The sequence below is a fragment of the Indicator indicator genome, chromosome 31, assembly GCF_027791375.1.
Source record: "Indicator indicator isolate 239-I01 chromosome 31, UM_Iind_1.1, whole genome shotgun sequence".
Classification (NCBI taxonomy): Eukaryota; Metazoa; Chordata; class Aves; order Piciformes; family Indicatoridae; genus Indicator; species Indicator indicator.
Window position 1 is genome coordinate 6821707 of NC_072040.1, and position 23888 is coordinate 6845594.

At 44.0% G+C, this 23888-nt stretch overlaps 2 protein-coding genes across 3 annotated transcripts in view; one reads left to right on the plus strand and one right to left on the minus strand.

Moving 5' to 3' along the window:
- The window catches only part of LOC128977207 (ethanolaminephosphotransferase 1-like), a 40452-nt gene extending 34145 nt beyond the window's left edge, over positions 1–6307 (plus strand). The window contains exons 8-10 of the mRNA XM_054394699.1: positions 1056–1236; positions 4918–5100; positions 6242–6307. Coding sequence (XP_054250674.1) covers positions 1056–1236; positions 4918–5100; positions 6242–6307 — 430 coding nt within the window. The remainder of the gene's footprint in view (positions 1–1055; positions 1237–4917; positions 5101–6241) is intronic.
- Positions 6308–12680: 6373 nt separating this feature from the next.
- MAPRE2 (microtubule associated protein RP/EB family member 2) overlaps positions 12681–23888 on the minus strand; it is a 51881-nt gene continuing 40673 nt past the window's right edge. For both annotated transcript variants that reach the window (XM_054394638.1, XM_054394639.1), the window contains 3 exons: positions 20454–20593; positions 15981–16139; positions 12681–13030 (listed from right to left, as the gene is read on the minus strand). In XM_054394638.1, the coding sequence (XP_054250613.1) occupies positions 12959–13030; positions 15981–16139; positions 20454–20593 (371 nt within the window). In that variant the 3' untranslated portion in view covers positions 12681–12958. The remainder of the gene's footprint in view (positions 13031–15980; positions 16140–20453; positions 20594–23888) is intronic.

Sequence of the window (23888 nt, forward strand, 5' to 3'; positions counted from 1 at the left end):
AGCATAGTTTCCTCTCAAGCCTTCTGGTGGCTTTATCCTTAGAACAGAAGAGCACAATAATGTTAAATATCCAGTCAGGTTTGCTTGAAGGATGCACACACCAACTATTTGGTGATAAGGGATTTGAGTTTTCCAATCATTACATCTCTTTTCTTTTTGTCCTGCTGCCTGTTCTCAGTTGTTATCAGAAGAGTATTTTTTTTTTAATGACCAAGGTATTTATTGAATTTTTGTCTGTCTATAAATACTAATGTTCAGAGGGTTTAAACAGGCCAATTCTCCTGACACATCAAACACAGAATTGCTGCCCTGAACTATTAGTATAAAGAAATGCTATAACAGTAGTAAGACTTAATAAATTAAACCTCCTACTCCTTTTATAACCTCTCAGTGAGTTTTGCCTGAGTGAGAAAGGTGCAAGCTAGAGGCACAAGCTATTGATCTTACAGTTACCTTTTCCTTAGCTGACAGAAAATAGTGATTTACTACCTTTAAAAATCCAAGACAATACAATGCATCATTAATTTCCCTGCACTTTGATACTCCCTTTTAGGCTGCACTTTGGCAGCAGCATCTCTAGACCTGAACAGCAGCACTGCCTGCAAGCCATGTGCTTGACTGTGTTGCCACTGAAAACCTGGGCTGCACTGGCTGACTTTCATAGTTCATGGAAGAAGTTTTGTTCTCTAAAAAAGATTTTTTTTCCCAGATTGACAGCAAGGCTGCATGCTGTGTGTTTGGCTAACAACTATGACAGAGTACTGAACTCACTCTGTGTAACCTAGTGGTCCATTGCCAGGCAGTGATGGGTGGGGTGAACCTGACCAGAAGCTATGTGAATGAATCAGTGTAATTTTACCCCAGAAATGAGTGGTACTTGAGTGCCCTACAATTTCTCATTCCATGCTTGGGTATCCAGCACATTGGCACAGGTAGCTGTGTTGCAGGAAGAATTCCTGGCCTGAGTTTAGGCTAGAGTTTGAAGTTACTGTGTGGAAATAGAACGGACAAATGTTCTTGCTCCTCTAAAATCATCATATCTATATTTATTACAGAGCACATTTAAAGAAAACACTGAAGAATGATTCTTTGTACGAAGGACTCCTACCTCTTGTGTCACCTCTCTTGCTGTTCCTGCTTCTTACAGTCTGGGTGGTTTTATCTCCAGGCAACATATTAGCAAAGCAGCCAAGATTGTTTCTATGGATGGCTGGGGTTGCTTTCTCAAACGTTATTGTAAGTATCTGCTGCTGCTGGTGCTGGTGGTGATGTTACTCAGGGTTAGCTTTCTAGTTTTATGTAAAAGTAGTGAGAAGAAAACAGAAACTGTAGTTAATAGCAGAATCACACTGCTAGAGGCAGAATCCCCTGTGTTATGCTCTCTTATCAAAACACACCACAGCAGCTGCCTGCACTGGGGACACTTTGAGTACTGCAATACCTGCTCTACTCAGCATAACAGTTCTAGGAAGGTTCTGGGGTTTTTCTTTTTTCTTTTTTTTTTTTTTTCCCTGAAGGGTTATGAAAACCCTAGGGAAGCCTTATTTCCAGAAACAGAACAGATATTCCCCGACCCATAGGCAGGACTGGGGACTTGTCTAACTAAAAGCTCACTCAGCACAGGCACAGACTTACCAGTAAGAGCCTGAGGGTTGTAGCCTTGCCCTGCTGTGGTGCCCATTAGTGTGCTAGGTGCATTCCTGTACCCTACAGCTCAGCTGATCACACATTTTCCCTTCCCTGTTCAGAACAAGGCTGTACCACTGACAGCATATTTAGGAAAAGATGTGGAGAGAATCAGGGGGCTTGCAATGGCCCTCTGCCCACAGAGTAGTTTCTCCTATACCACAGCACTGTGACTAATTTCTCCCTTTTTAATGCCTGTGAGACAACATAAGCCTTGGTGAAGTAACAATGTGGGCAGCCACTGCAGTTCCCCAAGGGCTTTCTTCTCTGGAGGAGGCCCTTTGCCTGCCTCCTTGCCAGGAGAGAAGCAAAGGGAGCTGCAGCCAAGAAGAAAGGTGTTCCCCCAGTTAATGCTAAAACACCCTAGAAGACAGTGACTAGTTTCATTTTAGGGAAATAGTCTGAAATGGTGCCACTGAGCAACACTGGAGCCAATTTAAGAAGTCAGAGCCCTGAAATGCCTTGCATTATGAGAGAGATCTTTGAAAATGCAGGATTTTGAATGAGATCCTGAAATAAGGAGCAGAATTATTTCATACCATTGGGGGAAGTGCTTTCAGAGTTTGGCAGATGGCAGGTTAGGCACATACATCTTAACCAACCCAGAGCAGTTGTGGCAGGATGCTTGCAGAAGAAAAACAGTAAAGGAAAGCAGAGGTTTCTTTGGAGACTGCAGTTCCTTAGGCATTGAGGGCAGTGCCTCTCCTTCAGGCCTTTTTTTCCTCTAACCATGACATCAACTGCAGTGTTAGAGGCTGGTGGGAATTAAAAATGGATGTGTGTTAGTTGAAATTTGTAACATTTTAAAAGGAACCATTAAAAATGCATGAGTGTTAGTTGGAATTGGTAACATTCTAAGCCTGTGTTTCCTCTTACCTCCTCTCATCCCTTACACACACACAGGTTCCCCTCCAGCAGCAGGGCAAGGCTTGTCATGGCAATGCTGCTCTTCTCCATGGCAGTCTGACACAGTGTGTTGATGTTATCTGTTCTGGAGCCCACAAACTGCAGCCCATGTTTCTCTACCTGCTGGTATCTTGAACTTCTCATGCCTTTGACAAGATATGCAGTTTCCCAGCAGATGCCCTGGGCTGAACACCCATGCTCAGACCTGGCCTCACAGCCATGTCAGGATGAGCAGAGGTGACATCCTCCTGGGAGCAGGCAGAAGGGCAGCTCATTTCCAGCATTGTTGGCTAAACTAAGGACAAAAGGCCTCCAAGACCTAAAAATGGAAAGCTGCTTAGCTGTGAGAGGAGGACTTCTTTCCTCAGCCCCCACAGCCAGAAGCAGGACTGCCTATGGGCTGTGACCACCCCTCTTGCCAACAAGCTTAGACCTTGTTTTGAGATTGCTCACAGGGCATCTCTCAAAAATATTGAGGTCACAGAGCACAACTGTCACAGCTTCCACCTAGGAAGCCCTCAGAGGTATAATGTTTGAATCCAGGAGGAAGGGATGGAGTAGATAAGTCCTGCAGAGGGGAATTTCACCCTTCAGCATAGCAGGAGTGCAGTGGCTGATGTGGCCAGCTGATGAGCAGGGGCAGCTCAGACAGAGGAGGTGCTTCATGAGGAACCTCCCAGGGGAGATGCTAAGAGAGAAGATGCTAAGGACCTGCTCTGGGGCACAGACCACAGCTGCTGGAGGTGTACATTCCACAGGGCCAGCGTAGCATCCTAAGGTGTAGTCAAAGGGGTGGAAAAGCACAGAGTGTAGTCCCATAGCCTTACCTTTTCTTCCCAGTGTTTTCATCTCCTAATGCTGGTTTTGCATCACCTGTAGTGTGGGTCAGTGCCTCAGGACCAGGAGGAATAAGGAATTGAGGGAGGAGCACAGAGCATAGTTCCATTTTGCAGACCTGTGAGACACTGAATGACTCCAAACATTGATACAGAAGCTTGATGAAAGATGGAGTCCCCTGCTTCATGTGGTGTAATCATGGCTTAAGACAGGCTGGAATCCAACCTCTGCACAGGGGCAGTTGTTCAGCCAGAAGAACTGCAGCATGTAGATTGCTTTAGCTCCCAAAGAACTCCTAAACCCAGTGCTTTTCACAAGCCTCACAGTCAATACTGATAATGAATCATAAGCAAATCTATTTACTTTAAAGACAAACACTCACTTCTTGCATTATGGAAAGTTAATCATATCTTCATGGTTCGTTACTGCATTCTTCAGCTTCCCCAGCTCAGACAACAAAGCCAGTAATTTTTTTCCCTATGGTCAGGGAAACTGAGAGACTGCTGCTGTCAAAGGATTTCAAGCATTGCACAAGGAATTAATTTTTCATCCTTCCACTGTTTTCAGGACACATAAAATCTATTTTTAGCCACATTTTAGTTTTGATAGAAACTTGACTAAAAAAAAAAAATATTAGGCTGTGCCTAAATTCCTTTTTTTAAAGAGAAGAGTGTATGTAAGGCATTTCTTAAGGAGTCTAAACCAGGTAAAACACTTAGGCACACATAACTGGTTTAAACATCTGAATGTCAACTAATTATGTTTCAAGGACTTTGTAAAATGAAGCTAATTATTTTCAGCTAAACCATGCACCATATATTCAACTTTTCTGCCATTCTGAGTGGGATCCCATTCCCTGGGCCCCAGCTACAGGGCTCAGGGCAGCCTGATCTAGTTGAGGATGCCCCCTGATGACTGCAGAGGGGGTTGGACCTGATGACCTTTAGAGGTCCCTTCCAACCCAGACCATTCGATGATTCTGCATCTCTAGGAAGGTCTACTGCCATAATCAAGCCAAGAAAATGGTAGTTTAGTACATGAGGGAGTGATAGAAAAGAAAAACAGGGTTTAAAAGTAGCAGGGTACCTTCCTTCCCTTCTACACAATGTACCAGAAGAGACTGCTGGCATGCCATGTGATTCAAATGGTTAAGGGGAGGCACATTTGATCTGGGATCACAGCTTTGTGAGCCTGTGTGAAAGGACGAGCTGATAAACAACCTCCCCTTTCACAAAGCTGTGCTCCTAGAGCAAAGTGAGTCAGAACTGCATCTCCAGAAGTGTCTGGTTGAGGTTCTTTGTACAAAGACTCCCAAGTGAGGCACAAAGGTCTATCCTTGGCAGCCTTCTCACCAGGAGCAAGTCCATTTTGAGCTCTAGCCTTGTTCTCCCTTCATCAAAAGCAACCCACATAGACAGCTGATGTACTTGATCCTAGACCCCTCAGGCTGACCCAGTGCTTCTCAGCTGGTGCCCTTTGCTCCCACAGTGCAAGGTGATCATTTGCCAGATGAGCAGCACCCAGCCAGAGCTTTTCCACTGGTTCCTCTTCCCTCTGGCACTGGTGGTCTATGCAGCCATCTCAGGGCTGCTGGGCTGGACAGAAGAAGCAGTGCTCATCGTGTTCACCCTGCTGCTCACAGCTGCCCACGTGCACTACGGAGTCTGTGTGGTGAGTAAGCACCTCCAAAGTGGCCATGGCAGAGCTGTGCTGGGGCAGGTGGGAGATGGGGCTGGGAATGGTTTCTCTGTTGTCTGCTTGAGGCAGTGGCTGAGTCTGAATATTCAGTTATGGGGACTTCTTTTATGTGTCTTGTTTTATTTAGCCTAAAGGTCAAAAAGCAAGTCAGCCTGCTGCCAGCAGTGCCCTTTTGTGTGTGCAGCACACAATTATTCCAACATAACCACCTGGTTTCAGCTTTAAACCCTTCACAGAATATTTATGGACTGGTTTTACGGAGCAGTCAAGAGCCATTGTGGCACGAATGCTCCTATTCCTTTTTCTCCCCCCCTTCTTTTTTCTACCTTAGATTACTTGACTGAAAAAACAGGAAGGTAAAATGCAAAAAGTGACACAAACAGAGTTCATAAAATAAGGTTAACCTGAGTCTGATTCTGCAAGCAAAATAGCTGTCCCAGTTTCTTATCTTTTCTTGGCCCTCTGCTAGCATCTCCCAAGCTGAAATGGTTTACCAGTTCATTTGGTGTTATCAGCATATTTTTGTGTCTGCTAGATATCAGCTTTGTCATTTATTGCCATCTGAATTACTGCTTACATTCATTTGCCTCAGTTAATGCCCTCTTTTCTAAAGAGTATTGTCAAATAATCCTCAGCAAAGTGTCTTAGTGGGGGTTTGCTCTTAGATAAAAACACTTCACATGGCAAAGATCACATTGCAAAGGGAGTTGGTCAGCATTCTTATATTTAAGATACACCACTGGGCTGTAAGGATTTTTTTTCTTTGAAAGCAGCCTCTTGTCAGCAGACATTGGCATCATAGGGGATTTTACCCCAGCACTGATATGGGCCAGGCAGTGGGGGTCAGAATGGAAACAGCTGGTCAAAAATCAGTAGTGACAGAGGGGCCCAGCTGCAGCCCAGTTCCTGTCATCCGTGAACCTGGGCTGGAGAAATTCAACTTCCCATCAGTGTGCTGCAAAAGGAATGTAAAGACCACAGCTCTCTTACCTGGAGCGCTTGTAGGTCCCCAAGTACATGAGGACTGTGGTTGGGTCCTTCTCCCTCTGCTCAGCAGAAAAGAGAAGGTTAATTGTGAAGCACTTACGATCTAATCTCTGTCATTTCTCTTCAGGGCAGGCAGCTGAGTGAGCACCTGAACATTTACATCTTTTCCCTGAAGAAACGTGTCCAGGAGTGAACACCTACACTCTGATCAGACTCTTGGTGATTTACAACTCTTCTGGTGTGACAAAAAGTCAGAACTGATCTGATTAGAACAACCAAAGAATAGAATAGTTGATACCTGAACTACAGCGACATGAGCTATGCAGAAGATGCTTCATCTCAGAGGAAGATTCCTGTCCAGCAGAGAAGTGTTTGCCCAGTTAATCTGCTGCTAATATTTATTCTCTTCACTAATGCCATGCTATGACTGTCCCTGGAGCTTTTGTCTTCCTGCTCCTCCCCACTGTGCCCAAAGTCCTGGATGAATCCATGCCAGGTTATATGAGATCTCTGATGGTTTATAACCAGCACTGCCTTTGCCCAGCCTGCTCACCAGTGTGACTCTGGCAATGCAAACCCTCCCTTTATGTCCTTCCCACTCAGACATCTGTACCTGCATCATTTCCCATATTTATTTTCTCACAACCCATACAACCTCCTGAAGGGCTTACACACATTCAGTGTTTTCCTCACCTCAGATGGATGTGTGAAGAAAAGAGAATGAGCTCAGAAAGCTGTGGACACAGTCAAGTGGGTTTGAAACACAGGAATTTCCCCCCACCTTCCCCCAGTACTCAGAGCTGGCCTGTATCTGTCAGAAATGCAGCCTCCCTGCAGCAGCAACTGCCCTTTGCACTTGTTTTCTAGGCAGTAACAAGCACAGAGCTGATATTTCAGTAGCAATAAGCAACATACTCTACAAAGGTAACCAGCTGAGAGTAAATGTGGCCAAGCAGACCTTTGAAGATTCTCATATTTCACTGCAATAGTTAGTGAAACCTCATCTAGGAGTACAGAATGCTAAACAAATCATTATTTGCCTGTGTGCTCAAAACAAATTCTTGTGGTTTTTAGATACTGACCAAAAAGAGACAAGAGAAGCTTTCTTTTAACCCTCACACATTTGCATGCAGCTGTAAACTGCTCACTTCATCTAGAACGGATGTCAGCTTCCTGTGTGCCTGGGAGGAAGGAGCAGGAATTTGAGTTTCATCTCTTTTCACACACTGCCCTAGCCAGAGGGACTTTGTGGCCTTGAAGCACTAACAAACCAATCTGTCCACTTTCCCCAAGGTGAGCATTAGGTTGCATTTCTTGCAGGGGATGTGACTGATGGCCTGCTAGCTAACTCTCTCACTTGCCACAAGCAGAGCAGAAGCATAGTTGTTGAGCTGCTGAGCCTTAAGTTCCTTTTTTTTTTTTTTTTCAGTTCCTAGACTATTTCTCCAGCTTTATCACTGGCCTGATCATTTTTTCCCCCTCAGTTAACATACCCTTGTAGCAGTAGCTCCTATTAGTATTTGCAGCTGAGCACTAACCAGTCATACCTTGGTCAGCATCTTCCATTTGCTTCCACCTGTTACAGTTGCTGACCTACCACATGAGTAGGGTTGAGCTTTGGGAGGTCCCAGTCCAAAGGCAAGTGTCCTACTTGAAGCAGCTTCAGGCTTGTGTTAGGCAGAGGACCCAGAGCAGCCTGTTAGTGCTGGTTTGAAGACTTGCTGAGCCCTGCAGACTCAGGCAGGGAAAGGAGGCTCCCACACCCTCCAGCCCTGCCGTGGTCCAGCTCTAAGGCTGGAGCAACAAGAGACATCTTCCAGCCTTCTTCCCTGCCCTGCATGATGCCAGTGGAACACCAGGTCTGTGCACCCTAACTGCTTGAGGTCTCTTTTTTGGAGTAAGGCTGACAGCTGTTTCTTAACTGAGGGTTGCCAAAAAAAGGCAGTGTTTGAAGGGGAACGAGTCTGATGCACCCAGCAATCTGGTTGCTGCAGTTAAATACTACATCTGAAACTAGATACACTGCCACAAGAGTCTCACCTATTTCAGTAGGTCTTACTTAACCTGCCCATCAAAAGCATCTGGAGGTAGCCCTGCTGAGAAGAGTTAGAATACAACAACCAAAAATACCTCTGGGTTGAACATGGTGGCACTGGAAGAACTCTGGACAGACTTCCCTTTTCCTTTTGTCTTGCAATTATGAAAGAGCTGGAAACAAGAAGCTGCAGAAGATCAGAGCTGGAAACAGAAGTGGCAGGAATTGATGCACTGTAATGGAGTATTTTCGAATATTTCATTAAATGAAGTTAGAAAACTTGAACATCCACAACCTGCCTGAGCTTGTACCTTTCTAAAGAGAAATGCAGTACCACTTGGAAAGGAAAGGAAGCTCCTGCCAGCTTTCTCATGCAGCTTTCTGTATGGAAAGAGGGCAGGTAACTTTCTTTTCCCTTTTTTAAAAGCAGCCTCTCACTACAATCTCTACAAAGACAAATATAAAACCAGATGATGCAGTGCACAGCATCTGCATTGAATTATGAAGCCATCTTGGTAACTGGCTCAGTAAATACAAATAAAAATGCTTTCTTCATAGGGTGGGGTGGTCACAGGAGCTATTTTACCAAGTCAGAGAGCTGTATGGAGATGACCTAAAAGTCCAGCACAGTGGGTTTTGGTCACAACATTACAGCAGAAAAATTTTCAACTTTTGAACACCCACAGTAGCCCAAGGACATGCCTCCCCCCATGGCTTAGGAAAAGCAGCTTACCTAGGTCTGCTCTCCCACGTTTGAGCACCTGGATTGGAAATGAGATCCTCTGGTCCCTGCTTTATCCTCCCCTCCTCTGCCAGAAACCTTCTGAGTGGGGCTGGGCAGTGGCTGAGCCTCAGCCCCAGGGATACTACCTGGAGGCAGCAGGAGAGCCCAGGCTGACCTCATGGTGGTGGTGGCACACAACCAGACAGCTTCAACTCATGGCAGAAAGAGGTCTTGATGCAAGGCTCAAAGCCCTGGAGATCGAGCAGCAACATTGCTGGCACTGCAGAAGATCAGAGCTGTGAGAACTACAGTGAAATTTTGCCCTTCCAAGGACCTAGCATTTTAATCTAAAATGTAGGTAGCTTTTAAGTACTACCCTGAAGATCCTTCTCTGAATACATGGCCATTGCAAGCTTCAGTGCTCTCACTTTAGCACATTCTTCACCTCCCAGCTGCTGCAAGTTTTGCTGTATCCAAACTGAGATAGAAGAGATTTAGTTCTTTGAAGTGGGGAAGCATTTATCATAAAGCAGAATGCTCTGCTTACATGCAGATACACATCTGCATTTGCTTGCTTCATTTTGGAAAGAGATGTAGTCGCTGAGCTCTTGGGGAAAAACATAAACACCTAGACACGTGGAACTGAGGGGTGACCTCATTCATGTTTATAAAGATGTGAAGGGCAGTGTTGGGAGGATGGAGCCAGGCTCTGCTCAGTGATGTCCAGTGATAGGACATGGGCCAAAGGTTGCAAGCTGGAGCAGAGGAGGTTCCATGTGAACATAAGGACAAATGTCTTCATGGTGAGGGTGACGGAGCACTGGAGCAGGTTGCCCAGGAGGTTGTGGAGTGTCCTTCTCTGGAGACATGCAAAACCTGCCTGGCTGTGTTCCTGTGTGACCTGCCCTAGGTGTTCCTGCTCTGGCAGGGGGATTGGACTGGATGACCTTTCGAGGTCCCTTCCAACCCCTAACATTCTGTGATTTGTTTTTTTTGTTTGTTTTGTTTTTTAAATAAAAACACCTACCTTTTTCCTTTTTGCTCCCCTACGAAACAACAAAGGGTACTGAAAAGCAGTAAAGTATTCTTTTAGAGTGTTTTGAATAGTCTCTAGAGCTGGACAGATTTTTAACATATATTTTTTTTATTAAATATGTAAAAAGATAAAAGGCAAGTCAAAGTTATTCACATGTTCAGACAAAACTCTACTCTACCATGCGACAGGCTGTGGATAATGTCAAATGACTGATACAGCTGAATAAGACTTTTTTTTACCCCCCCCCCTTTTGTTTGTATCTATTATGCCATTACTTAGCTATTTATAATTAACAATACATATGTTTACATTCCTTTCAGTTTACATTTAATATATAACCAAAGCTTTACGGTGTGCTATTTAGTAAAGGTAATTACAAATGCATATTAAAACCAGAACGGAAGAATGGGTTACTCACAGGGGGTAAGGGAGGGGGGATGGAGAAGGACAACTCTTTCCCCTTGCAGAGCATCACTCTCCCCTCAGCACAGCCAAATTCCTAGTGCCCACGAGGTAACTTTTACTGCCCCAGCTCCCCTACATCAGTCACTCCCCCCTTGATACAAGCAGTGAGAGCAACGGTCCTCAGACCAGAAATGGGATATAAGGAATTCTCAGGAAATGAAGTTCAGCTTTATTAACTTTTTAAAAATTATTTTCCTTTTTTTTTTTTCTTAATATGTGCTTCAAAGAGAAAAAAAGAGAAAGGCACAACAGCCTGGCTGTGAAACCCCCACTGAGGAGCTCAGCAACCCAACCATTTGCACCTTTAGAAAAAATGTTTTCTCTTGAAGTGCTCTCCATGCATCTGCTCAGGTATTAGCAGAAGGATGAACTGCAGTAAGCAGAGACTGGTACTGATGAAATGAGGCTTATCCTGATCCCAAACTCCTTGCCCCCATCAGGAATCCCATACAGGTTAAAGGACATCTTGGAGTCTGGAAAAAAATTAGTAACTGCTCTTCACCAGTATTATGAAGAACTACCATTTATTACAATGACAATTGTAATTGGTACATATGTTCTAATAAACACAAATACAATGAAAATGACAATTCCCCCATTTGTGGTGATTCTTGGAAATCCTTGGTATGGGATATCCACACTTTTATAAACCAGACTTTATTTGTAACCAATCAAACCAGGAAAGGGAAGCGTTGGCCTGCAGGTGCTGTAGTACTGTCATCACGGGGTAGGACTTGAGGTCAATGCTGGAAGCAGGGCTGGGAAACCTTCAGCCCACAGGCTCCAGAAACTCCTCTGCTGAGCAGGGGGAGCAGCCAAGGAACTGGCAATACCTGTTCTAGATAGTGCTTAACAGTATTTTACATGTTGTCTGTGGTGCAACACGACAGCAGGGATCTCACATTTAACCAAGAGCCACTTAGCTGCAGAAGATGGATTAGGAAGAGAAAACTGCAGGTGTGTGAGAGCAATGGGCAGCTGATGAACTGGAAACCTTTCTATGGAAGTGTAAGCTGGCAACTTAGGCTCTAGGAGCCTAGGAAGTTCTAAGGTGATTTAATTGTTTGATAGGCTTGGAGTTTTTCAGCGCCTGCCGATGGGGATGGCACTTCCACGTACCTGCTAAATCGGTGTAACAATGCAGAGCGAAGATCAGGTGGGAGACCAAGAATAGCAAGCATTAAATATTCAGAGAGTACAATGCACAGTCTTAGGAGAAGGATAAGGAATGCTTCAAGACACCTCTCTTCATAAAACACCATCATGTAGAACAGGGCAATGGGACTGCACTGGCAGGGCAGCTCTCACCGCAGACATCTCCAGGGCAGACCTGGCGCTGCACTCTGCCAGCCCCACTGGAGGAGCCAGCCAAGCACACAGCTGCCCCTCGCTCGGTCAGCTGGACCCCTCTGATGTGTGCTCTCCTCAGGAGGACTCCTCACTGCATCTCTGTGCTTTATAAGCAGCCTCAACACCAGTGAGGTGTCCTCCACCCACTCAAAGGGAGTTCAGGGGGGTTTCAGGGCTGGTGCTGACTTTTCCCCCACGCCTTGAACTAGTGAGGATATTTTCTGTCTTCCATATTCATATGGCCAGGGCAGCAGAGGGGAGGAGGAGAGCTGAAAGAGCTGGCCTACTTTGCCCTTTTCTGAGGGGTGGGAAGCCAAGCATGACAGCAGAGATCATGTCCTGCAGCTACACTTGTGTCAAGGAGACCTCTCCATCAGCACTGAGCTTTGTGGAGGCAGAGCTGCAGCTGGAGGCTGGGACTGTTCTTCAGCAAGGAAGAAAAGCTGGGAAACGTCTATTGACTAGTCAGGAAACTGGGAGGGTTTTCATAAAACTTAAGTGGATGTCTGTTCTTCCAGAAATAAGCCAAAAAAACATACCATGCAGCTTTCTAACAAGCTAACACAGGAATTTAAGCATCTCCTTGTGAAACAGATGCTCTGCCTTCCATTTTGGGAAGGCAGGAAAAGAATAAACAGAAGCAACATGAGCATTTTCCTCCACGAGACACCTCATCATTATGGCTTGAGCATGACTTCCACTGGATCCCTTTATTCCAATTGTTCAACCAAATTTATGCCCCAGGACAGATGTACTAGGGAAAAAAAAAAAAAAAAAAAGAGAAAAGCAAAAGCACCACAAAGTGAGAGACACAGCTAGTGCTAGGGTACTTCTTGCCACACAAAATGCCAATATAAATATGTTAGAACAAGTTACAAGTGTATCATACTTAAGACAAAAAAAAAAGGAAGAAAAAAATAAATATCTTTTTTTTTTTTTTTGTTAAAAGAGCAGAACAAATCTCAAGCAGCCAAGTGGTAAAGTTGCAGTGATGTACAGTAGGTGATGTAGCCCTACAAACCTCTTGGGAAGATACACTGAAAGAAGACGTCTGCAAATGCATCTTGGCAAAGGATGGGTACAGAATGCAGTGGTTGGCTGGCACTCACTATGGTACAGAAATGTTAATGGCAGGCTGGGAGTGAACTGATTTCAAGTTTGAGGCCGCACATGTTCCATTCTCCAGAAGAAAGTTCTCACACAAAACGAAAATTGTCAGAGAGGCTTGGCTGAGTCAGTACTCCTCCTGCTGCTGGGGCTGTTCATGGACTTGCTCTTCACCTTCATGCTCTTCTGTGTGGCTCTCCTGCAGGGAGAAAGAGAGCCCAAAACATTCTTCAGCAGAAAGCATTCCTCATATCCTGGAGATATTTCAAGGTGAGGCTCAACAGGGCTCCAGGCAACCTGATCTAGTTGAGGATGCCCCTTGCTGACTGCAGAGGAGATTGGACTAGATGACCTTTGAAGGTCCCTTCCAACCCAGACCATTCTGTGATTCTCATGTCACCACCTTGCCTCATGGCACTCTCCATCACCTCAAGTGCTCGTTTGCATGCCCAGAAGTCCAATCTGAGCTGTAACCCAAGAGCAGCAGCATCTTGTAATACTTCAATTAAATGTATTTACTTTGGTTTTAATTAGTGCACATGCAGTACTGGTATTGCCCCAGAGAAAGCAGTTTGCAGCATGACTGAGTGTTAGCTCTTCTGCTGCTTCACCGTTCTGAGCAGCTAGACAGCAAGATGCTCAGCAGCTGGATGCTCATGTCCTCATGTCCTCCCCATGTGCAGTTTGTCCAAGCATTTCTGAACCTGTCTGCTGGAGTTTTCACACCACCTTCACTCGAGGCTTGTATCACTAAATGGACATGACACTTTTGCTATCACCTGCTCTAAAAATTGACTCAGCCTCCTTTATGAGGTCAGACTGCAAACAAATTTTTTAGGCACTGTATTCAAGCACAAGGCTTTGGGCAAGGATCACTTGTGCAGTACATGTGAGCTGCATTCCTGTGCCTTCCCTTCCTGAAGGAAAGCCTCATGGCTACAATATCATTTATAAATATCACAAATCCTTAAAATTAATGTAATGCTTCTTTTTTTCCACCTTGCCTCTGTATACCTGAGACAGATTAAAATCTGAAATGGATTTACATGAACTCTTTAGCAAGAAATTAGGAGTGTTGGAGTTGCCTGTGGCTTGGGCATTGGAGCTGTCTCTCCTCTAGGGGTTAGGAAAGCCAAGCTGCTGTCAACAAGGGATTAATCTGCAAAATGCTGTGAGATAGAGAGTTTAACCTGGGACAAATTCATTAGAGAGAGATAAAAGTCAGAACTGAAGAGCAAAGCAGGGCAATGAGACAGCACAGTCCAAAACCAAGGAGTAGGCAGCATCTGCATCAGCAAGGGAACCATGGTCTTTGGCTTAGTGCTAATGCACTGAGATCTTTCCCTCAGCAAATTACAGTCCATCTGCTAAGCTGAGATGAAAATACACCCTGGAAGATGAGGAAATCCAAGTCTCTCACTAAAAGGTACCCAAAAATTGCATGGGGTATGGTGCCTATACTACATCTTGGGGACCACAGCACTCTGCTGCCACAGTGACATATCCAGACTACAACTGCAAACGCATCTTCAAGGCAAGGCCATCATATGAGGTTCATGCACAGGCATGGATGCTTTCAGCAGAGAAAGACTTGGAGGGAGACAGCAGATAACACACTGGGAGGTGGACTGATGTAAAACATTTTGCAATGAGCTCTGCCAGTAAGGAAAACTGCAGGAAGAAAAGCAAGGAATGCATTCCTCAGCGTGGAATCGCTTGCTGCTTAAGCCAATAGACAGATGTGGTAGGGGTATGGGGAGCAGAGGGATTTTTCTGGCTTTGCTTTGTAAATAAATCTTGAATCCAGAAGACATTTCCTCTGACCACTATATATATGTATCTTTTTCAAGCCTGTTACCACATACCTGGCAAATTTGTCTTGTTGTTTATTGCTGTGAAATTAATGGTTTCCTCCTCCTGCTCCAGCACTCCCCCGCACCGCGGAACAAATCCTCTTTGCCCTGTCACTTCTCATCTGAGCAGTGACCCCTTGTCAGCAGCAAGCTTGTGTCCTCCCTGCACCTAACTTTCATTTAAGCTCTACTACTCTTCAGACAGACATGTGACTTACAAATTCCTTGGACACTACTTCTGATATAAAAAACTTAGTCAGCTGCTTGCTGCTGCAGCAGCTTTCTGGGGACAGAGAGAAGCCAGCCCCACAGTACCAACATGCTGCTGGGAGATGAAGTTGATGCTTCTACCCTCTGGAGCCAAAGCCATCATCCACTGGAGACTGAAGGGTCAAGTCATCACTACAGCACATACAGGGATTTAGTTAACATGAATGGGAGTAGTTCAGCTAAATCTCACTGAATCATTATCCCTGAATGTTTCTGAGGAATTTAACCAGCACCCCTTGCAGCTTCTTGCTTTGTTTCAGTGTCTACAGAGCTAAGATGAGATTCTTGCTTAATCTTGTAGACAATACATTGCTGAAATTTTGGTAATAGAGGATTACTGGCTTTGCACAAGAAAGAATTTTGCCCTATAGCAACAGGGTAAAAAAAAAAACAAAACAAAACACTGAGGAGCATTATCTCTGCAGATATGGTTATGTATTTGGCAACCTGCTCCCTACATATTACAACACTGCCACATGGGCTAGAGAAGGTTCACAGCTGTAGACACTGAACAGCATCTCTCAGAATTTCTGATTGTCAACATGTTAAAATGATGATTTTCCATGTGAGTAAAAAGAATTTATGCAAACAGGCAGAAGACGAAACCTACCAACCCCCCAAAATAAAACCACAAACCCCAAACAACCAACCTTCCAAAAAACCCACAAACCAAAACCAAACAAAAAATCCCACCCCAACCCCCAATACCCAACCAACCAAAACCCCTAAGGCTCAGAACCACATGAAATCTGTTTAAAATTGTGACACCTCCTCCCCTTTCAGATCAACTTCAGCACACCCAGAACACAAAAGGCTACACCAAAACAGCAAAAAGGGACCTGAGTCCCTTCCCCAAGCTCAGTACATTGTTTGCAAATGCAAACTCCTTCTGGAGGAGGAAGCATGGAAATCCCAGCTGCTGTAGTTCTGCTGATCTAAACATAGGACATGACCCAATACCTTGCAGTAAATGTGTACAAAATTAAGCTGGTTGGTCTGAAACAAAGGCATGAAGCTTGAACTTACATGATCATCTGAAGCATAAAGGACTTCCATTAGCCGATTGACAAGGTCATTATTCTCTCCCCCATGTTCCTGGCAGAGAAGTTCAATCTCCCTTAATTTGCCAAAGTAGAAGTCCCTTTCCTTCTCCACGCCTTCAAGTGCAATTTTTAACGAGTGTACCTGCATACAAACCAAGATGTGATGCATCAGTTGTGAGGTGCACTACAGACAAAACAAGCCAGTCTAAAATGATGCATGCTAGACAATCTTAAATATATGTTCAATTTTACAGCTTAAAATGAAGTCCACCCTTTATTCTGAAGTGCTATAATGAGCCTTACACAACAAAGAAGAGTAAATCATGCTCCCCATGACACCTCTGGGGCACATCTTAACCTTGATCCTTGAAGGTCAGTTTTCTCAGTGCTCTTTTCGACTGCAACCCAAAGCAGCAGTTGAAGAATCAGGGCTACTTAAGATTTGTCTCCTAACCACAGTGCCAGAACTGTCATTAATGGTCATTAATAAAATCTTCAGCTCAGTAGCACAATTTTGCCTGGGTTAACATGCAGTTTTTGGCAAACTACAACATCTGCTTGCCTAAAACCATGTGGATCTAGCAGTAAAGTTCAAAGGGAAATGGTCTAGTTAAGACTTAGTTGCAACACTGCTGTGATGGTTTCTCACCTTTCCTTTTCTCCCTCCCCACCTACCATATCATGACAAATCCATGTTTCAGCACACAACCTGCTGCACCGTGGACTTTCTGCTCTGATCGATGGCACTGTCCCTATCAAGAAATTCCCTCAAATGCCAAGTAGCTTTCTCTTGGCAGCTTTGTCCATGTGAGTCTTCAAACTAAACTGTCAGACTCAATTTGAACACTAGTACAGCTGCAAAATCATTTATAGGCAGCATAGTTGCTCATGATTAGGCTTCACGACAGCACAACAGATGCTGCAATGCTTTTTATACATATATATATACACATATATAGAAAAAAATACAGTTGTGTGGGAGCACAACAGTTAAAGTACTGTCCAACAGTGTATACACAATCAACATAATGTGTAAGTGGCTCTCAGATTTGGAGGACAGCAGCGTAACAACCACCAAAAAGAATCACAGATGAAGCTGTCTGCAGGAATCACACTGACCCCAATCACATCCACATTACTGCCAAATTAGCCTCCACATCTTAAAGCCTGCAATTATACAAATGATTTCCTGAATAAACCATGTTAAATAAATTAAATCACATCAGACTACGTTTCAGCCAACTGATAAAACCTAACAGAAAGTTCCGTGTTGTCAGTTCTGCTGCAAGCTGGTTTATTTCCTTCACAAGTACAAACAGCAGCAGAGTTCAAAGCTCTGACAGCCTGCTAACCCCCATCAGTTCATTTGTCCATAGCTGCTAAGCTAGCCCTGCCTTTTTCTGACCTTTGCTTGCACTCTCAGAGGTGTCAGGCAGCAGAACTGACCTGCCACTAGGGCAGGATCTCAGAGCATCCATTCATATACTAACCCATTCCTGAGCAGACACCCAAGCCTTCCCTCGGCAGTGTGAATCTACGATTGGTGCAAGGACCACCACCTTAACATTAGTTTATTCATGAAAGTAGAAACAGTGAAATGGAACAAGACTTCACAAGACTTCAGTCTACAAAGACCTCAGGCCTAAGAAATATCTTCTGGACCTGCAGCAGCATTTTCCTTGAGAGCAGTGCTTGCACCCAGACAGAACAAGAGCATAACTGCTTTCAGATCTCTTGCTCTGTGCTTGCTAGAGCTGAAACATTGGCAGCTAATGGCTCAGACCATCCCTCCTCCTGACCTATTTATTATGGAGGCATTCTCCTGTTTTCATTCTAGCACAATAATTCTAGTTTTAAGAAACTGAATCATTAAACTATGCATATGTGCAGACAGTAAATTAACTGAAGTGCACAGCAAATGCTTTTCATAACCAAACCAGACAGACTTTTCTCCAGTCATACATCAACCCACCTGTGACATGTTCATTTGCTTTCCTTCAGATACTTAGCACATGCCCCCTCCTATGACCATGCCAAAAGGCTCATCCTGTATGAGGAACTGTGCATGTTAACTCCCATCCTCTGTTTCTGGACCAGAAGCACCCCTCTGCAATCCACTTAAGGGGTATAGAAGCAGCCCTTGTTACCAACTGCTCTTTTCTCTAGTGGCATCTTTTGGTGCCATGAATCCTCACAGGACTGCAGAACCAGGCTGGGGACTAAGCACACAGTGCAGCTATGCAGCCAAGATGGTGCTGTTGTCAGGAGCTCTGTCTGTACCAGCATACAGTTAACACTCTCCATGTGTAATGCCCTCTGGTCTGTGCTGTCTCCTCAGCTCCACTCAAACTCCTTGGGAGTGTGCTGGCTAGCACAGACCAAAACCACAGCAGGGATCACTTCAACATTTTAATGCTCTGGATAATCAAGTTCCAGCACACAGTGACATTCCTTGGAAGCATTCAATTTACCAGCACAGGGGCAGGCAATAACTAAGAGCATTTTAAGGGAAACTGAGATCGTTGGGAGCTGTTAAACTAGCAAATGTTATGGATGGGTTACAAATATTGCAAATAGCTCATTAAAATACCCTGTGGTAAAATACAGTGCATGGACAGCCCCACTACTTACAATTTTCCACTACAAACTGCACCAAAGTTCAGATGTTTCAACCTCCCTTAGCTGCCATCCATGAAAGGCAGAGTAATTTGGTATCCACAGACACCATTCAACATTTCTTACTCACAACTAAGACAGCAAAGTGGCTGCTGCCCTCTTCCCCCTGGTTGCTGGAGAGTGGTAAAACATGGGCAATTTGGCTTTTTCAGCATGTTCAGGCTGGGGTCAGAAAAGCCTGGCTCAGAGCTGCTTGCAGCACAGCTTTTTTTGGCTCATGTTATATGCCCAGGGTGCACAAGTAACCATTAGTGGGAAGTGCTAACGCTGCCAGCATTAAAAAAAAGTCTTCCAGATCATTCTGGCTAGAAAAGGTTTCTTACAAGCTAGCTATTAAAGCACCAACTTTGCAAATCCTCCAAACTTCTCCTCTTTGGTGATGGGGGCAATCATCAGTTTTCCCTCTAGGTTATTTGTACATAAAGCTTAAGGTTTTCACAGGTGGAACGTGCTAGGAATGCATTAGCAGTGGATGTGATAGTGACTGTCTATTTTAGTCAAGATCAAATATTTTTGCCCTGCTTACATCTCAACCAACTCTCCCTCCTGAAGCAAACACATTCTGACTTCTGAGTACAAATGTCATGGTTTAAGTTGCACTAGCTGACGCTTGAACTCCACTCTGACATTGATGTAAAAAAGAAAAGATTCCATGAAAGTCATAAACATCCATTCCTTGTACTACATTCAAGAACTTTGCTATTACAGCAACAACCAAAAGCCCAGGGACCTCTCATCTGGTGGACCTTGTTGAGCTCTGTGCTGCTCAGAATCATACCCTGCATCTGCAGCATACCAAGTTTGGGCTGTGGCTATCCATCCACCACCTTTAAGTGTGGAACAGTGACCAAGAATCTGCAAACAGTGCCCCAACAAACTGAAATCTGAAACTGAAACCAAAATGCCTGTAATTGTGGAAAATGATACTTGATCCAGAAGAATGATGCCTTCCTGAACACAGCTGCCAGGCAGCTCAGACTGTAAAATAGATTTTCCTTTCCATTTTCCTCTCATCCAGGACAAACACAAGGATCAGGCCTCGTTTACACTAGTGGCATTTACACCACTCTGACAGCACAGCCTTGAGCCAGATGCAGATATTAATCACTATCCAGTGCAGACACTCTTGCATGCCCAGGAACAACAGCATGGTGTAAAGCTCCATTACATAAATGAAAATGAAGCCATTACATTCCAAATATTAAAGGCATTCTGAAGCTTTATCTACCACATTGCAGATCATTATAAACAATTCAGAATTCTCACAAAGGTAGATGACATTTTTGAATTAAAAAGGTCTATCACCCTCTTAAGGCCTTCCTTGCAGAAAGCAGAGTGCAATGAGCTGGGTCTGAATTCAGCTGCAAATCCCAGACACCTCAGTATTACAAACAGGCCTCTCTTCTCCACAACAACAAATGAAAATGATTTATTTCACATTTGTAATACAGAAGAGCAAAGACACTATTGGGATTTTTTCCTATCCAAGTGAAATTAAAAATACATTTCAATGTCTACTAAGATTATCATACTTCAGCAAGACTTACCTGTCATTCTAAGGTCACCTTTTTAAGCACTGGCAAACACCAGGCTTCTCTGTCAGATGTTATTTTTAACAATAAATCAACTTTTTTTTTTTTCCTTCCTCCCTCAGCTGAGCTATTTCAATCTTTTGTCCCTTCATAATTCTGGAGAGCATCATTCTACAGAGGGCAATATTTGATTTCATGCCTGCCTGTGACAATGAATGCATCTAATTTTATGCCTACAGCAAATTTACCTGTTCACTGAGCTGTATGACTTGGGTTTCCAAATCTTTATCTGATTTAGATGCTGAGCTGCTTGGTGCAGCTTTTTTTGCTGAAGATGGGCGAGAAGGTGTTGATCCTGGTTTGGAAGCTGGACTGGATTTAGCAGCACCTGAAAAAATACAATAAAGAAATAATAATCAACATTTATCTGCATGATAAATGCATTCCTATTAACCTGGTACTGAAACAAAAGTGTTTGTTTTGCAAATAGCCATTCTCTCTTGCTTCAAGGTGACAGTGGGGGCAATTTCAGGGCTGCTATACACTGGGAAAGAAAACAAACCACATTTCTTAGCAGTTTGAGTTTGCTACCGAAGAGTAAAGTGATCCTGAAATTAAAATAAATAAATCAGGAATATAAAGTTCCCTCAGCTCTCAGCAGCTTTCAGCTTTAAAATATATGCCATTAACAGACCATTCCCAATATTTAGTGTACAGATCTATCTTCAGTTTCCCTGGAGAGAACCAGATTGAAATAAACTCAGTTCTTCCCTCATTTTCACAGGTAAACCACCCCTGAGCCAAGGGCATTGAAATTCAGGTGGAGCATGCAAAAATCAAACCCATCAGTGAACTCACAGTTGCCATAGTGACCAAGGGATGAGTTTTGATCTCCTTAGGTTTTATTATTTGTTCTTAGTTACTTGCCCTGTAAATCTGTCAGAACACAGAGCAACATCTCTACCAAGAAACCAAGAGGGACTCATTCATGAGGCCCATGGCACACAAATGCCCAAGCAGAGGAATGTTTCTGTGGAAGGGTTTGCAGTGCCTTCCTGAAAACCTCCCAGCCAGCAACTCACACCTTGCTCTGCCTCTCCATTCTTCCTCTCCTGCTTAGCTCTTTGATTTAGTACTCAACCCCAGAACATGAGTGCCTGGCTCACAGCTGTCCACTGCTCTCTGACTCAGCCTTTTCCTACCAACTAGGAATACACGCAGCGGACATACACCTGGTACAAAAACTGCTTGGGTTAAGAAGACAGAAGTCCAGCCCTCTCTCCCATCCATTTTATTTGATTTATTAAGCAGGCACATGAATCAGAAGTCCTGCTTTGCAGCATTCATGTTATCATTCTTCCTGACTAAAAGCAAAGCACAGCTGTCCTGGCATGCTGATGGGCTCTGTGTCCATCCTCCACTACGAATCGCTGTTGGCTCTGAAAGCCTGGGCCGCACCAGGTGAAAGAGAAAGCCTGAATCCAACAAGCACCCAGCTGAGTTCACAAACTCCAGAGGGATTTGCCCCAGCTTTCTCAGCAGCCACCTTCCAGTCTGCACCTCACCAGCTGCTCCTCCCATAAGATGATTTGATTTATGAACACTGCAGAATTGTTCTGAGTTGTCATTCCCACAGCACATCCCCAGACAGCACTTCATTAAAGCGATTCATTGTAAAGCCAGGGTTTTACAAAGAGGTACTGGGGAGGAATCACAAGTAGGCAGGGAAAGGCAGGAAGGGGGAAAAGATGGCTCAGGAGGCTGCCCATATGTGCAAACCCTGGAGCTCACGTGGTCTCTGACCTAGAACTGTGTGGAGTGGTCCCTTGGAGGAGCTGAAAAGCAAATGGGAAAGGAGAACAGCAATGGGTTATTTAATCAGGCTAGCTTAGGCTTTTCTGATTTAGACACAGACCTCCCTAACAGTCATCTCCTCCTCCCTCTAAGGATAACTCTGTATTAACTGGGTCACCTAATGCCAACAGAACATAAATAAACAACTTGATAACTCAGCTGACTTGTGTAAGCATGGCTGTCCAAGATGTCCACTCTCTTTTTCTATGCTTCTCAAAATGAGGCAGAGAAGAGAAAACAAATTATTTTTTTATTAGTAACACCAGTCCAATAATTTCCATGTCTAAATCCTTACAACTGCACACACAAAGTCACCTCTAGCAGATTTCAGATGGCAGCACACAGACTTGAAGTTGTGTAAATCCCTGCGATCAAATTCTTTTTCCATCATACTCCTATCACAAAGAATACATAGTTTGTTGAAGAACATTAGAAATGCAAAGAATTTTGTTGCTGGCATTTCCTTCTTTAGACAATTTAATACTTTTTAGCACACTGCCTTCATGACACATTTTCCAGGTTTGGTCCCCGTTTTGACTACCTAAAAATCAGCTGCTGAAAAGGAGAATTTGTTAAGGTGCTCTCAAAGCCAGGAAAATAAATTTTTTATTTGGATTAGCAGATACATAAATCTGGTGCCAAAATATGCAAGATACACATGAAATAATCACTTTGACTACAGCATTCTAGGTGTCCCTGAAATCATTTAATAAATAATTCTATCAAATGCAACTGGAAGAAGTTACCCATACAAAATTGAAGATAATCTAGGGTATACTAAACCAAGGAATCAATGTTTATTTCTTATTGTATTCTATGCCTGCAAGAACCAGTTCAGGGTATTGACTGATAATTAAAATGCTCTAAAACAAGGTATGGACCTTCAGGTATGAAACCTTGGCTGGTCAGCACAGTTCCCCCTGCGCCAACCACTCTTCTTCTACTTGAAGGCAGAACTTGACTTGCCCTTGGCAGTGAGCACCTGCACACAAGCACAGGAGAAGCTGCTCAGCTTTTCTAGGACAGCATCCCCAGGCTATAATTTCTCCACCATTTCTCCTCAGAGGTCATGGTACAAGATCTGAGCAAGGCATGCTGTGCAGCCACATCACACTGCTGCTCCCTTTCACACTCAATAGCTCTTTGTAGCTCAGGGTACTGACCACAGAGAGCCAAATCATTAAGCACACAGGTCTTTGTGACCTGCAGAGAGCTGAGGACAGAGCAAGCACAAACATTTAATCCCCAGGTATTCTCTAATTTGAAGCTGAGGTGACCTCCCCAAGTGGGTTGAGCAAGCCCACATCACTGCTGTCTGCAGAGCACCCAACACACCACACATTAGCTTCTGTCCTCCTTTGAAAACAACAAAGCCTTCTGAATTTCTACAGCAAAGCACTACTAAGCTTTATGAAGTCCAGACAAATCAAAAGAAATCGACTTTTGCTCTGTTGCTCAAGATCAGCTCTTAAATGGACATGATACTCCAATTTCAGCAGCAGATTCAAACCAGCTAAATGACCTGAGCATTTCAGACAATACCAGAGACAGCTGGAGAGAACTTAATTGCAACACAGATTGCCTAGAGATTTCAAATTTAAAATTTCCTAGAGGAAGAAATAAGAAAAATAAAAAGCATGTTACTGCACATTTATTCTGAAGCATCAGTTTGAGAATTTGCTCAGAGGTAAGCCTCCCAATTCCAGCAGGAGCTTAATTTCATACCAGAATTAAAGGATGCTGCTTGATAGAGACTTGAGACAGCCAGGTATCTAAATGGAGCTGAAAGATCCTGATAGACTTAATGACTTTGCTATTGAGCACCACAA